The sequence below is a fragment of the Nerophis ophidion genome, linkage group LG20 (genome assembly GCF_033978795.1).
Source record: "Nerophis ophidion isolate RoL-2023_Sa linkage group LG20, RoL_Noph_v1.0, whole genome shotgun sequence".
NCBI classification, from domain to species: domain Eukaryota; kingdom Metazoa; phylum Chordata; class Actinopteri; order Syngnathiformes; family Syngnathidae; genus Nerophis; species Nerophis ophidion.
Window position 1 is genome coordinate 18,570,024 of NC_084630.1, and position 17,453 is coordinate 18,587,476.

The 17,453-nt window shown below is 40.4% G+C and overlaps 1 protein-coding gene across 1 annotated transcript in view; it reads left to right on the plus strand.

Moving 5' to 3' along the window:
• LOC133538821 (FERM and PDZ domain-containing protein 1) overlaps nt 1-17,453 on the plus strand; it is a 161,517-nt gene that overhangs the window by 75,248 nt on the left and 68,816 nt on the right. The window contains exons 5-6 of the mRNA XM_061880636.1: nt 2,354-2,456; nt 2,562-2,607. Of these exons, the coding sequence (XP_061736620.1) occupies nt 2,354-2,456; nt 2,562-2,607 (149 nt within the window). The remainder of the gene's footprint in view (nt 1-2,353; nt 2,457-2,561; nt 2,608-17,453) is intronic.

Consider the following 17,453-nt stretch of genomic DNA (forward strand, 5'->3'; position numbering starts at 1 on the left):
TTTTCCTACAATTATTTCTTTCCTCAAATTGTTTGAGTGATTTTTTGTTAACCAATATGAGATTAAGATTAAGTGTAGAAATTTACATCGTTATTGTTTTCTTCCTCCTGTTGGAGCGTTTTATGTAAATAAGTTTTATAGCAGATACGGCGCAAATTATAGTCTGTCTTTGTTTTGTCCTCATTTTTGGAGTGATTCTCGGTTACTTCGTTTTTTTGGAACTTTTTCCGCAGACAGTTTTTGTTATATGTAGATATTGTATTACTCTGACTCTGGAGGTCAAAGACCCGTCAAAATAAAAGCCCTACTAAGTATCCCTACTCTGCATCGGAGTTCATTCTTTTGTCCAAGCCTGACAAACACAACATAAACACATCAGAACAAATGCCCAGAACCCCTTGCAGCACTAACTCTTCCGGGACGCTACAATATACACCCCTGCTACCCCCCCCCCCCCCTCCCCATTTCAAAGAGAGCATGTCCCAAATTCCAAGCTGCTGTTTTGACGCATGTTCAAAAAAATAATGCACTTTGTGACTTCAATAATAAATATGGCAGTGCCATGTAGGCCCTTTTTTCCATAACTTGAGTTGATTTATTTTGGAAAACCTTGTTACATTGTTTAATGCATCCAGCAGGGCATCACAACAAAATTAGGCATAATAATGTGTTAATTCTACCACTGTATATGTCGGTATTGGATGATATCGGAATCGGTAATTATAAGTTGGACAATATCGGAATATCGGATATTGGCAAAAAAAGCCATGATCGGACATCTCTAATTATTTGCCCCCCAAAATAAAACGTTTTTCAGTTCAAACATTAAATATCTTGTCTTTGCAGTTCATTCAATTGAATATAACTTGAAAATCATTTGTTAATCATTGTATTCTGTATTTATTTACCAATTACACAACGTGCCAACTTCACTTGTTTTGGGTTTTGTATATCCAGTGCTAAAATAGTCCATAGTGATGAACTGTACTGGAGTTGCAGTGACGTGCGGTGAGGTTCATGGCTGGTGAGGCACTGACTTCATCACATTCAGATTTATAAACATATGAACCCTATAGAGTATCTTATTCACCATTTGATTGGCAGCAGTTAACGGGTTATGTTTAAAAGCTCATACCAACATTCTTCCCTGCTTGGCACTCAGCATTAAGGGTTGGAATTGGGGGTTAAATCACCAAAAATGATTCCCGGTCGCTACTGCTCCCCTCACCTCCCAGGGGGTGAACAAATGCAGAGGACACATTTCACCACACCTAGTGTGTGTGTGACAATCATTGGTACTTTAACTTAATGTAGCTGGTACTTTAGCTAGTGACGGAGATAGATATCTACATATATCCATATTTTAGACATTTTAAGCATCCATCCATCCAGTTTCTACCGCTTGTCCCTTTCAGGGTTGCAGGGGGTGCTGGAGCATACGCTGGCATATCATTTTGACGATCCCCCAGAAGGGGGATTGTCAAAATAATATAGTATAGTAGACGTTCTCAAAATTTGGGCTAATCAGAAGTCTAGATTACGACTCGGAGAGAGTAGGACAGACACCATTAAATACTTTAAATGATACTGGTGTAATTTAAACATGTACAGTGGAACAACCAGTGGACAGACATTAATAGGAATGGCCATTCAAAACAAAAGAAAAAAACAGAAAGGAATGTCAACAAACAATGTTGGTTTAGTTCAGGTAATTCATAAAAAGTAATATCAAAAGTTCTTCAAGTTTATAGGAGCCTTATGAGAATGACGGCAGTCCATATGTGCATTCGCAGTTCATACGGCCACAGTGTTGTCACTATGACGTCATAGTGTAACCGTGCTCCAGCGGCAGTGTTCATTCATTGTCTTTACTGTAGCATAAAAAATGCAGGTGGCCTTAAAACGCCACAATACTCAGTCACCATATTTAAGTACCCAAAATAAAGACTCGACATAAATATAAATTCAATCGGATCAGAAACATTGGAGGAAACGATGCTAACCGCCCATAGAAAATACATGGGTACGGCTAGTAGCTACTATTAGCAAACAGACAGACTTACCGAGTCGGCATAATATCTTAACATCGACACACTCTCTCGTCGCAACTCGGCCCTGATGGTCGGCACCTATACGTTTACAATTAGTTGTAAAATGTTGGACGGTTGTTAACGTTATAATGTAACCATGGAGATAAATGCAATCTTGAAAAAGATGGTATTCACTAAATTGCTTTAAAGAGATTTATGAGAATATATCTATAAGTAGGATGACTGAAACTATTTTGCAAGCTGCAGTATCAAAACAAAAACAAATTGAAATATGACAAGACAACGACATGTTCTGTGCCCAGGTGGTCCGGCAGATGGTCGGCTCTTCCCCGGGGACCAGCTTGTGAAAATCAATAACGTCGCTGTCGATGATCTGACCTCTGAGCAAGCTGCAGAAATAATCAGGTCAACACTTCATTGGTGTACACGAGCATCAGCATACACACCTAACACACACCATTGAGGAGTCTTGGAAATGTCTCTGAACAGCTACTCTCCCTTTTGTTTCAGAGAGTGTGAAGATACTTTATCTCTGACGATTCTCCGAACAATGCTGGTAAGTCGCAATATCTAAACTGTCACCAAGTTTGAGCCCTTGTGTTCAACTCCATTGATGTGTGCATTCCGTAGACCAGGGGTCACCAACGGGCACCAGGTAGCCCGTAAGGACCAGATGAGTCGCCCGCTGGCCTGTTCTAAAATAGCTCAAATAGCAGCACTTACCAGTGAGCTGCCTCTATTTTTTAAATTGTATTTATTTGCAAGCAAGCTGGTCTCACTTTGCTTGACATTTTTAATTCTAAGAGAGACAAAACTCAAATAGAATCAGAAAATCCAAGAAAATATTTTAAAGACTTGGTCTTTACTTGTTTAAATAAGTTCATTTATTTTTTTACTTTGCTTCTTATAACTTTCAGAAAGACAATTTTGGAGAAAAAAATACAACCTTGAAATTGATTTTAGGATTTTTAAACACATAAACATTTTTACCTTTTAAATTCCTTCCTCTTCTTTCCTGACAATTTAAATCAATGTGCAAGTATTATTTTTTTAATGTAATGAATGATAAATATATTTTAATTTAATTCTTCATTTTACCTTCTGATTTTTCGACGAAGAATATTTGTGAAATATTTCTTCAAACTCATGATTAAAATTCTAAAAAATATTCTGGAAAACCTAGAAAATGTTTAGAATCAAATTTAAATCGTATTTCAAAGTATTTGAAAAATTTTGTTCTGGAAAACCTAGAAGAACTAATGATTTGTCCTTGTTAGAAATATAGCTTGGTCCAATTTGTTATATATTCTAAAAAAGTGCAGATTGGATTTTAACCTATTTAAAACATGTCGTCAAAATTCTAAAATTAATTTTAATCAGGAAAAATTACTAATAACGTTCCATGAATATATTTTTTTAATTTTCTCAAAAAGATTCAAATTAGCTATTTTTCTCTCTTCTTTTTTTTGGTTGAATTTTGAATTTTAAAGAGTCGAAATTGAAGATAAACTATGTTGCAAAATTCAATTTTGTTTTTTTTTGTGTTTTCTCCTTTTTTAAACCATTAAATTAAGTGTTTTTTTTCATCATTTATTCTCTACAAAAAACCTTCCGTAAAAGGAAAAAAAATGTACGACGGAATGACAGACAGAAATACCTATTTTTTTATATACAGATTTATTTATTAAAGGTAAATTGAGCAAATTGGCTATTTCTTGCAATTTATTTAAGAGTGTATCAAACTGGTAGCCCTTCGCATTAATCAGTACCCAAGAAGTAGCTCTTGGTTTCAAAAAGGTTGGTGACCCCTGCTGATACCATTGGAAGATCTCAACAAAGTCTGTTCAGTGGAAAAAGTTCAAAGAGATTGTTATGGTTGAGTTGTGTTGAGTTGAGGTTATTTGGAACATGCATGCATACAACATGATCGTAATTTCCAGTTTCTCTATTGGACATGTTTGAAAAGGAGTAAGAAAAAGTGGATCTTATTTAATCCTACCCCTTTTCCTTTACATAGCAGTTGCTCAAACTTGTGTTCACTTCCTGTTCTCAATGTATTCACAATATAGGTTATAGGTAATATCAATCAATCAATGTTTATTTATATAGCCCTAAATCACAAGTGTCTCAAAAGGCTGCACAAGCCACAACGACACCCACAAAAGGGCAAGGAAAAACTCACAACGCAGTAGGACGTCAATGTGGATGACTATGAGAAACCTTGGAGAGGACCCTCCTCCCCCTCTAGGGGAGACCGGATGCAATGGATGTCGAGTGGGTCTAACAAAATCTTGTGAAAGTCCAGTCCATAGGGGATTTAACATAATAGTGAGAGTGCAGTCCATAGCAAGAGAACATCCCGAGCGGGAACGGGTCAGCAGTGCAGAGATGTCCCCAACTGATGCACAGGCGAGCGGTCCACCCGCTGTCAGGCTTTGGTAAAAGGATTGGACTCAGATGCAGAGTTGGGACTTTAGACAGGCTTTTATTTTGACAATTTCCTTCTACCTCCCAAGTCAAGAAAAAACATTATCTATAATCACAAAAATTAACTACTCGGCGAAAAGGTTCAAGAAAAAGAAGGAACAACCGAAAATCACTCCGAACGGAGGAAAACACAAAAGTAAAGACGAACTATAAACAGTATTTGACAAAAAACGCTCCGACAGGAGGACCAAAACAACATCTATGAAAATTTCTACACTAATCTAATAAAGTATTTAACAAAAATAGTCACTCAAAAAGTTGAGGAATGAATGAAACACTTTTAACTGAAACTTACCACTGCGGCTGAATAACTAAATAATCAAAATCACTCTGCTGAGGAGGAAGAAAGGAAAACTCAAAATATTCATAAAGGGGTTCAGGATCAGGGGACATAAGCACAAGACAAGGCAAGGCATGGACAAAGACATGGACGGTAGAGAGCACGAATAAACGAGACAATCTGGCACAGAACAAAGGAAGGAGTGAGCTTATAAACACATGAAGGTAATAGGGAACAGCTGGAAACAATTAGAGAACAGGGATGACGTCAGACTGATGACACAAAAGGAAGGGCAAGTTACCTGAAACGAGAGGAGAGTTACTTTTCAAATTAAAACCATAAAACAAAAAAAAACAAAACAAGACATCCCTCACCGCGGTGTGACACCCGCCGGTTCTGACTCTGGACAGCCAGCACTTCATCCATGGCCACCGGACCTGTGCCCCCCGTTCAACAAGAGAGGGGGGCAGAGGAATAAAGAAAAGAAGCGGCAGATCAACTGGTCCAAAAAGGGGGGTCTATTTAAAGGCCAGAGTATACAGATGAGTTTTAAGATGGGACTTAAATCCTTCTACTGAGGTAACCTCTCTAACTGTTACCAGGAGGGCATTCCAGAATTCTGAAAACGCTCTATAGCCCGCAGACTCTTTTTGGGCTCTGGGAATCACTAATAAGCCGGAGTTCTTTGAACGTAGATTCCTTGCCGGGACATATGGTACAATACAATCGGCAAAATAGGATGGAGCTAGACTGTGTCGTATTTTATACCTAAGTAGTAAAACCTTAAAGTCATAATAACTCATTATACCTCGAAATTTGGTTTCATTTACTCTTTCACCAGTCAATTTATTATTTTGCATGTTTGACGATTCCGTTATCTTTCGTTGGCAGATGATTTTAAAACCAGTTTGTATGGGAGCTGCTTTAATTTGAATATTAAAATAGACCGACTTGTGTATGATTTTGTTACAAAAACAAAGCCAAGTCAGTCTGCATCATAATAAACAATATCAGATTTATTGTACACACAGTACATCAATCAATCAATCAATCAATCAATGTTATGTATATAGCCCTAAATCACAAGTGTCTCAAAGGGCTGCACAAGCCACAACAACATCCGCGGTTCAGATCCCACATAAGGGCAAGGAAAAACTCACAACCCAGTGGGGTTGTCAATGTGAATGACTATGAGAAACCTTGGAGAGGACCGCAGATGTGGGTGACCCCCCACACCCCCACACCTCACACCGCCTCTAGGTTGTCATTGTTCTACATACATACATACATACATATCCTAGGGGTGGGATGATGAATGATATTGGGTTCACAAGATCAGAATGAGATTTTAACAAAATTAAGAAAGGCCGCCGTGTAAAGTGTTATACTTGGGACAATTCATAAGGCCCCTGACTGGCAGGTGTTGAGTGGGACTGGGGGCTTGTTCATTTGGTCCAAATTTTCCGACAGCCCCTCTGATTTTAAGAAACTTACCGTATTTTCCCGACTATAAGGCGCACTTAAAATATTTTTTTGCCTCCAAACTCAACAGTGCGCCTTATAACACGGTGCACCTAATATAGGGAATAAGTTTGGTTACGCTTACCCACCACAAACCTATTTTATTTGGTAGAATAGAATAACAAGTCATTTATTGATCCCTAGGGGAAATTCAGCACCACCCGGGATGGTACATGGTGTCATGATAAGTGTGATCAGTAGATGGCAGTCAAACATAAGAGATAAGTGTAGGCTGCACTATAATGGGTCTCAAGTCTCACCTCTTCAGTGGCCTAGTGGTTAGAGTGTCCGCCCTGAGATGGGTAGGTTGTGAGTTCAAACCCCGAGTCATACCAAAGACTAAAAAAATGGGACCATTACCTCCCTGCTTGGCACTCAGCATCAAGGGTTGGAATTGGGGGTTAAATCACCAAAAATGATTCCCGGGTGAACACGGGGATGGGTCAAATGCAGAGGACACATTTCCCCACACCTAGTGTGTGTGTGACAATCATTGGTACTTTAACTTTAAGTAAACAACACAAACATTTTGAATGTTCCATTGAAAATATAGAACAATACACAGAGCGCTCAAAATCCATCAAAATGCTTTTGTTCGACTTCGGTAAGCTATGAAGCGGCACAGCTTTATGTGCTTCAACACACAAGTATTATTATGGTGTGTGTATAAGGTAAGACATATTATCCGGTGATTTTTTTCGCAATATTATGGAGAGGCAACTTTTCTTACCTTCTGGTACCTGCTGATCTGTATTTGGGATCTGCATTAATCCTGAAAATTTGCACGTGTCCGCCTGTGTATTCCGTGCCGACATCGAGGTCGATAAGCTTCTTCTTTTTCTCTATCTTCTTGTTATGTGACATGCATCCTCCGCTGTTGCCATTTGTAATATAAAGTAGTGTAAAGTTCTTACTTATATCTGTCAGTAAACTCGCCATGAAAGCACTAAAACATACCAGTGCAGTGAGTTTATATTATTCACCCAAGCATTTTTTAGTTATTAGAGAGTTCCGGTCAAACGTTTTTTCCTGTGTTGTTGTTTACGGATAAGGAGATGCTGCTCCGTCATTGATTGAAGGAAGTAAAGTCTGAATGTCATCAAAACAGTTAGCTCCATCTTTTGACACTTCTTCCACTCCCGTCCTTGCACGCTACACCGCTACAACAAAAATGACGGGGATAATACGCTGTCGAAGGTTAGCCACGTAAATAAGACCGCACACAAAACGGCGCATCCTGAAGCGACTGTCAGAAAGCGGCTTGAAGATGACGTCCATGCAACGTTTTGACCAAAGAACCACCATCACATAATATGTAGACCACAAGGAAGTCTTTTACATTTAGAAAAAAATCATAATAATTAGAGTTGTCCGATAATATCGGACTGCCAATATTATCGGCCGATAAATGCTTTAAAATTTAATATCGGAAATTATCGGTATCAGTTTCAAAAAGTAAAATGGATGACTTTTTAAAACGCCGCTGTACAGAGTGGTACACGGATGTAGGGAGAAGTAAAGAGCTCCAATAAACTTTAAAGGCACTGCCTTTGCGTGCCGGCCCAATCACATAATATTTACGGCTTTTCACACACACAAGTGAATGCTAAAGCATACTTGGTCAACAGCCATACAGGTCACACTGAGGGTGGCCGTATAAACAACTTCAACATTTTTACAAATATGCGCCACACTGTGAACCCACACCAAACACAAATGACAAACACATTTTGGGAGAACATCCACAACGTAACACAACATAAACACAACAGAACAAATACCCAGCACTAATTCTTCCAGGACACTACTATCCCCACCCACCTCAACCTCCTCACGGACGGAGAGCATGTCCCAAATTCCAAGCTGCTGTTTTGAGGCATGTTAAACAAAATGATGCACTTTGTGACTTCAATAATAAATATGGCAGTGCCATGTTGGCTTTTTTTTTTCCATAACTTGAGTTGATTTATTTTGGAAAACCTTGGGGCGGCATAGCTCGGTTGGTAGAGTGGCCGTGCCAGCAACTTGAGGGTTGCAGGTTCGATTCCCGCTTCCGCCATCCTAGTCATTGCCGTTGTGTCCTTGGGCAAGACACTTTACCCCCCTGCTCCCACCCACACTGGTTTAAATGTAACTTAGATATTGGGTTTCACTATGTAAAGCGCTTTGAGTCACTAAAGAAAAGCGCTTTATAAATATAATTCACTTCACTTCACTTATATAAATATAATTCACTGTTACATTGTTTAATGCATCCAGTGGGGCATCACGACAAAATTAGGCATAATAATGTGTTCATTTCACGACTGTATATATTGGTATCGGTTGATATCAGAATCTGTAATTAAGAGTTGGACAATATCGGATATCGTCAAAAAAGCCATTATTGGACCTCTCTAATGATAATATGACCCCCTCTAATGCACCTTATAATCTGGAGCGCCTTTTGTTTTAAAATAGACCTGAATAAACCCGCTCATCGGCAGTGCGCCTTATAATCTAGTGGGCCCTATGGTCCGGAAAATATGGTACTCGTAGCTCGGTTGGTAGAGCGGCCATGCCTGCAACTTTTATTGGTTTTATTTTTATTTATTTTTGGTTTTATTCAGTCATTGGTGGAGCATAATATTGTTTTTAACATGGCTGTGCAGCACTTTGGAAACGTTATTGTTGTTTAAATGTGCTATATAAATAAAGTGGATTGGATTCGATTGATTCAGGGTTGCAGGTCCAATCCCCGTTTCCGCCATCCTCGTCACTGCCATTGTGAAGTGAAGTGAATTATATTTATATAGCGCTTTTTCTCTAGTGACTCAAAGTGCTTTACATAATGAAACCCGATATCTAAGTTACTTTTTTTTTTTTTTTTTTTAAACCAGTGTGGGTGGCACTGGGAGCAGGTGGGTTAAGTGTCTTGCCCAAGGACACAACGGCAGTGACTAGGATGGCAGAAGCGGGGATTGAACCTACAACCCTCAAGTTGCTGGCACGGCCGCTCTACCAACTGAGCTATACCGCCCTTGTCCTTGGCAAGGCACTTTCTACCCACCTGCTCCCAGTGCCACCCACACTGGTTTAAATGTAACTTAGATATTGGGTTTCACTATGTAAAGCGCTTTGAGGCACTAGAGAAAAGCGCTATATAATTCACTTCGTTATTCCTCCAATAATTGTGGCAAAGTGGTCACATTCTGTGTGTGAGGGGTTGGATGCATGGTGGGTAAGCAAGTATCTGGACACTGCTTTTTTAATCAGTATCTCAGAGGCAGATTTATGTGTTGGGTGAAGGAGATCACTAAATATATGTGAGTCAACTTCAATAAATCTCTTTTGTGCCTGCGCTGATGGAAGCGACTTCCCTCCTTGATTCATAGCGCTCAACTGATAGGTTTCAATGTGAATCTTTAAGTGATCATGAGCATTTACACAAAATAACAAATACATATATTTTTTAATTTAAGACTATTTTACTTTTCAGACCACCACAATTAACATCCATCCATCCATCCATTTTCTACCGCTTATTCCCTTCTGGGGTCGCGGGGGGCGCTGGCGCCTATCTCAGCTACAATCGGGCGGAAGGCGGGGTACACCCTGGACAAGTCGCCACCTCATCGCAGGGCCAACACAGATAGACAGACAACATTCACACTCACATTCACACACTAGGGCCAATTTAGTGTTGCCAATCAACCTATCCCCAGGTGCACACTTCCACAATTAACATATATTACATTAAACCAAAATGCAGCAAAAACTGTGAAATATTAACGAAAAGGGTAAAAAACACCTACGATGTGATACAAAATAAATATTCTGCGGATCATGGTTGTAAAAATTATGCTTCCGCGTCTGTTCCTGGACACCCATGTTTCAGGCTGGCTGCTCCGGAAACAACAAACAAACCCTGCCGACATAGATTAACGTACAAAACCAGTGAAGTCGGCACGTTGTGTAAATGGTAAATAAAAACAGAATACAATGATTCGTAAATCCTTTTCAACTTACATTCTATTGAAAGGACGGAAAAGACAAGATATTTAATGTTGGAACTGGGAAAACTTATTTTTTGCATCAGTGTGTAAAGGATATCACCACATGGGCTCAGGTACATTTCGGAAAACCACTGTCAGTAACTACAGTTGGTCACGACATCTGCAAGTGCAAGTTAAAACTATACTATGCAATGCGGAAGCTATTTATCAACAACACCCAAAAATGCTGCCGCGGCATCTCCTCATTCGTGGCTTACTAGTGCAACAACAAGGACGGAAATGTGTCCCGTGAAAAAACGTCTGACTGCAACTCTCTAATTACTAAAGTTCCTTGGGTGAATAATTTAAACTCACTACACCGGTATGTTTTAAAGCTTTCATGGCGATTTTACTGACAGATATAAGTAAGAACTTTACACTACTTTGTATTAAAAACAGCAACAGTGGAGGATGAATGTCCCACAACAAGAAGACTACGGTGTCAGCACGCGTTCAATTTTCAGGACTTATGCAGATCCCAAATACAGATCAGCAGGTACCAGAAGGTAAGAAAAGTTGCTTTTGCTTAATATTGCGAAACAAAACGCCAGTTAATGTCTTACCTTATACACACACCATAATTATACTTTGAAGCACTGTACAATCCACCAAGCAATGCGGAATCATGGTTTACCAAAGTCGTACTAAAACATTTTGATAGTTTTTTGAGCGCAGTGTGTAATGTTCTATATTTTCAATGCAACATAAAATATTGGTGTTGTTTACTTGAGTCATATTGGAGTCTACACATATCTCAGCTGAGATAGGCTCCAGCACCCCCCGCCACTTCAAAAAGGTACAAGTAGTAGAAAAAGGATGGATAGATTGTCAGCTTCAAACACTGATGACATTTATTAAAAGAGACTAGAAGCAAGGAATCACGCAGAGACAGTTAGATTTTGCTCAATTGACGAAAGACGTTATTTGGGCTGTACTCTAGTTACAGATCCAAACTTCGCTCTAAAGTCCAGCCCGCGTGCTTCCTCTATTTGTTTGAGAGGTCTCTGTTTACATCACTGAAGCTGTCGCTGAGGGAAGGGGGTTATCTCGACAGCTCCAGTTAAACACAATATATGATTATACAAGGAATGCAAATGTGTTGACACTGTTGATATCGCCTTGTCTCTGCTCTGCAATCAGCAGGCCATTCCTGGACACAGACACTGATACCAAAGAGGCTTGCAATCTTTTGGATTGCCAGCTTTACACGGACAAGAAAAAGTACCACTTCGACACAATTGACAATAATTATAGCAACGGCCCTTAAGCATAAAAGCTGTGTGATAATATATACATAACTATTCTATCACCCCCCCAGGAAGGATGAAATACCCCCCGAGTAGCAAGGAAACATGCAGAGACAGAGTTCAATTTGGCTGAATGAGGAGACAATAATAATAATAATAATAATGGATTAGATTTATATTGCGCTTTTCTATTGTTAGATACTCAAAGCGCTCACAGAGAAGTGGGAACCCAACATTCAATCACACCTGGTGGTGGTAAGCTACATATGTAGCCACAGCTGACGGAAGTGTGGCTGCCAGTTTGCGCCTACGGCCCCTCCGACCACCACCAATCATTCATTCATCATTCATTCACCAGTGTGAGTGGCACCGGCGGCAAGGGTGAAGTGTCCTGCCCAAGGACACAACGGCAGCGATTTTGGATGTAAATAGGTGGGAAGCGAACCTGCAACTCTCAGGTAGCTGGCACGGCCGCTCTATCCACTACGCCATGCCGCCCCCAAACATGTTTTGGGCTGTATTGTAGTTACAGATCCAAACTAGGTTCTAAAAGTCGAGCCCGCGGGCTTTCTCTATTTATTTGGGAGGTCCCTGGTTACATCTCTGAAGCTTTCGCTGAGGGAATTGGGTTAATCTCGACAGCTCCAGTTAAACACGTAATATGATTATACAATAAATGCAAATGTGTTGATGCTGGTGATATCGCCTTGTCTCTACTTCGGCAAAATTGACAATAATTATAGCAACGGCCCTGAAGCATAGAAGTTGTGTGATAATATATACATGATTATGCTAACGTGGATGGACGTATCTATTATGTGTGACTGCCATCTCCTGGTCACACTTATCATTTCACCATGTACCAAATAAAATAGCTTCAAGGTCGGTAAGCACAACCAAAATCATTCCGTACATTAGGCGCACTGTCGAGTTTTGAGAAAAGGAAAGGATTTTAAGTGCGGCTTATAGTCCAAAAAATATGATGATGTGTATCTGACTCTAGGATGGTACTAAGCATTTGCTTAGTTCCTCTATTTATTTGGGGGGTCCCTGGTTACATCTCTAAAGCTTTTGCTGAGGGAATGGGGTTAATCTCGACAGCTCCAGTTAAACACGATATATGATTATACAAGAAATGCAAATGTGTTGACGCTGGTGATATCGCCTTGTCTCTGCTCTGTCTGCGTCACGGCGGTGTTCGGCCTTGGCAGTCAGCAGTCCGGTCCTGGACACAGACACTGATACCAAACTGGCGGATTGCCAGCTATTTACGGACAAAGAAAAACACCACTTCGGCAAAATTGACAATAATTATAGCAACGGCCCTTAAGCATAGAAGTTGTGTGATAATATATGATGGACGTACAGTATCTCTTATGTGTGACTGCCATCTCCTGGTCCCACTTATCATTTCACCATGTACCAAATAAAATAGCTTCAAGGTCGGTAAGCACAACCAAAATCATTCCGTACATTAGGTGCACTGTCGAGTTTTGAGAAAAGGAAAGGATTTTAAGTGCGCCTTATAGTCCAAAAAATATGGTGATGGGTGTCTGACTCTAGGATGGTACTAGGCATTTGCTTAGTTCCTCTATTTATATGGGAGGTCCCTGGTTACATCTCTGAAGCTGTCACTGAGGGAATGGGGTTAATCTTGACACTTCCAGTTAAACACAATATATGATTATACAAGAAATGCAAATGTGTTGACGCTGGTGATATCGCCTTGTCTCTGCTCTGTCTGCGTCTTGGCAGTCAGCAGGCCGGTCCTGGACACAGACACTGATACCAAACTATCGGATGGCTAGCTTTGCACAGACAAAGAAAAACACAACTTCGGCAAAATTGACAATAATTATAGCAACGGCCCTTAAGCATAGAAGTTGTGTGATAATATATACATAATTATACTCTTATGTGTGACTGCCATCTCCTGGTCACACTTATCATTTCACCATGTACCAAATAAAATAGCTTCAAGGTCGGTAAGCACAACCAAAATCATTCCGTACATTAGGCGCACTGTCGAGTTTTGAGAAAAGGAAAGGATTTTAAGTGCGCCTTATAGTCCAATAAATATGATGATGTGTGTCTGACTCTAGGATGGTACTAAGCATTTGCTTAGTCCCTCTATTTATTTGGGAGGTCCCTGGTTACATCTCTGAAACTTTTGCTGAGGGAATGGGGTTAATCTCGACAGCTCCAGTTAAACACGATATATGATTATACAAGAAATGCAAATGTGTTGACGCTGGTGATATCGCCTTGTCTCTGCTATGTCTGCGTCACGGCGGTGTTCGTCCTTGGCAGTCAGCAGGCCGGTCCTGGACATAGACACTGATACCAAACTGGCGGATTGCCAGCTATGCACGGACAAAGAAAAACACCACTTCGGCAAAATTGACAATAATTATAGCAACGGCCCTTAAGCATAGAAGTTGTGTGATAATATATGATGGACTTACAGTATCTCTTATGTGTGACTGCCATCTCCTGGTCACACTTATCATTTCACCATGTACCAAATAAAATAGCTTCAAGGTCGGTAAGCACAACCAAAATCATTCCGTACATTAGGCACACTGTCGAGTTTTGAGAAAAGGAAAGGATTTTGAGTGTGCCTTGTAGTCCAAAAAATATGGTGATGGGTGTCTGACTCTAGGATGGTACTAAGCATTTGCTTAGTTCCTCTATTTTTTGGGGAGGTCCCTGGTTACATCTCTGAAGCTTTCGCTGAGGGAATGGGGTTAATCTTGACACTTCCAGTTAAACACGATATATGATTATACAAGAAATCCAAACGTGTTGACGCTGGTGATATCGCCTTGTCTCTGCTCTGTCTGCCTCACGGCGGTGTTCGGCCTTGGCTGTCAGCAGGCCGGTCCTGGACACAGACACTGATACCAAACTATCGGATGGTCAGCTTTGCATGGACAAAGAAAAACACCACTTCGGCAAAATTGACAATAATTATAGCAACGGCCCTTAAGTGTAGAAGTTGTGTGATAATATATACATAATTAGTATGTATTATGTGTGACTGCCATCTCCTGGTCACACTTATCATCTCACCATGTACCAAATAAAATAGCTTCAAGGTGGACTGACTGATGTCCACAAAGAGTTACTGGGCAGTAGATCCACATCTCTAGTTCTAAAGAGAGGGGTGGGGTGGGAGAAACTGAAAAAGACAAAGAAACACAACGAGAGAGAAAAAAAACCCCAACACAAAACACATAAAGAACCCTTAATGTACAAACCCCAAAAGCAGTGTGTTGAGGTTTTCCTCCCACCGGGTTCCATTGGCCACCAAGAAGTAACATAACGGCCAGCAGTTTGTGACTTTTTTTTTTTTTAAATACCTTAGTCTTGTCGGGTCGCTTTTCAGCTCCACGTTGTCTGCCTCTCGCTCTTGGTCGCTTTTGTTCTGCATGCGCTGGTTTTCCCACTCCTTCTGCCCCTCTTGCCTCTCCTGCTGCCCTTTTACACACTGAGAGGTGATTGCACAACTGCGGCCATGTGGGCCATCTACGCACCTGACGCTTGGTTTGGCGGTCCCGCCTCGCTGCAGGACCGCCGGCCACACCTCCTCACACAGTGAAATTGTCACGTTGTGTAAATGGTAAATAAAAACAGAATACAATGATTTGCAAATCCTTTTCAACCTTCCATAAGAGTTGGGAAAATGTGTTAGATGTAAATATAAACGGAATACAATGATATACAAATCCTTTTCAACCCATATTCAGTTGAATGTCCTACAAAGACAAGATATTTTGATGTTCAGACTCATAAACTTTTTTTTTTTTTTCCAAATAACAATTAACTTAGAATTTAATGGCTGCAACACGTGCCAAAGTAGTTGGGAAAGGGCATGTTCACCACTCAATAAATGTTTGGGAACTGAGGAAACTAATTGTTGAAGCTTTGAAAGTGGAATTCTTTCCCATTCTTGTTTTATGTAGAGTTTCAGTCGTTCAACAGTCCGGGGTCTCTGCTGTCGTATTTTACGCTTCATAATGCGCCACACATTTTCCATGGGAGACAGGTCTGGACTGCAGGCGGGCCAGGTAAGTACCCCCACTCTTTTTTTTTACGAAGCCACGCTGTTGTAACACTTGTCTTGCTGAAATAAGCAGGGGCGTCCATGATAGCGTTGTTTGGATGACAACATATGTTTCTCCAAAACCTGTATGGACCATTCAGCATTAATGGTACCTTCACAGATGTGTAAGTTACCCATGCCTTGGGCACTAATGCACCCCCATACCATCACAGATGCTGGCTTTTGATTTTTGCACCTATAACAATCCGAATGGTTATTTTCCTCTTTGTTCTGGAGGACACCACGTCCTGTTTCCAAATATAATTTGAAATCCGGACTTGTCAGACCACAGAACACCTTTCCACTTTGCATCAGTCCATCTTAGATGAAATCGGGCCCAGCCTAGCCGGCGGCGTTTCAGGATATTGTTGATAAATGGGTTTGGCTTTGCATAGCAGAGTTTTAATTTGCACTTACAGATGTAGCAACAAACTGTAGTTACTGACTGTGGTGTTATGAAGTGTTCTTGAGCCCATGTGGTGATAGCCTTTACACACTGATGTCGGTTTTTGATGCAATACCACTTGAGGGATCAAAAGTCCGTAATATCATCGCTTACTTGCAGTGATTTCTCCAAATTCTCTGATCTTTTTGAGGATTTTACGGACTGTAGATGGTAAAATCCCTAAATTCCTTGCAATAGCTCGTTGAGAAATGTTGTTCTAAAACTGTTCGACAATTTGCCTACAAAAAGGTGAGCCTTGCCCCATCCTTGCACGGAAGCTGCTTTTATACCCAATCATGGCACCCACCTGTTCCCAATTAGCCTGCACACCTGTGGGATGTTCCAAATAAGTGTTTGATGAGTATTCCTCAACTTTATCAGTATTTATTGCCACCTTTCCCAACTTCTTTGTCACGTGTTGCTGGCATCAAATTCTAAAGTTAATGATTATTTGCAAAAAAAACAAAAAACTAATGTTAATCAGTTTGAACATCAAATATGTTGTCTTTGTAGCATATTCAACTGAATATGGGTTGAAAAGGATTTGCAAATCATTGTATTCCGTTTATATTTACATCTAACACAATTTCCCAACTCATATGGAAACGGGGTTTGTATATTCAATTGAATAGACTGCAAAGAGAAGATGTTTAACGTTTGAACTGGAAAATGTTATTGTTTTGCAAATAATAGCTCATTTGGAGTCAGATGGCTGCAACGTGTTTCAAAAAGCTTGCACGAGTGGCAAAAAAGACAGAGAACATCGAGGAATGCTCAAACACTTATTTGGAACATCCCACAGGTGGACAGGCTCATTGGTAACCGATTGGGTATAAAAACAGCTTCCATGAAATTCTCAGTCATTCACAAACAAGAATGGGGCGAGGGTCATCACTTTGTCAACAATTGTGTGAGTAAATTGTCGAACAGTTTAAGGACAACATTTCTCAAAGAGCTATTCCAGGGAATTTTCGGATTGTCATCAAAAGGTTCAGAGAATCTGGAGAAATCACTGCACGTAAGCGATGATATTACGGACCTTCAATCTCTCAGGTGGTACTGCATCAAAAACTGACCGTGTGTAAAGGATATCACCACATGGGCTCAGGAACACTTCAGAAAACCACTGTCAGTAACTAAAGTTCGTCACTACATCCATAGTAGTCATCCGTAGTCCCGTGTACTTCCAGTTGAAATGACTAAACAGAAGGACAAACTGTTGACGTTCACCCCGCATCGCCTTTACTGAGCGAACTCGTCCAAAAGATAACGTCCTAGCCCAA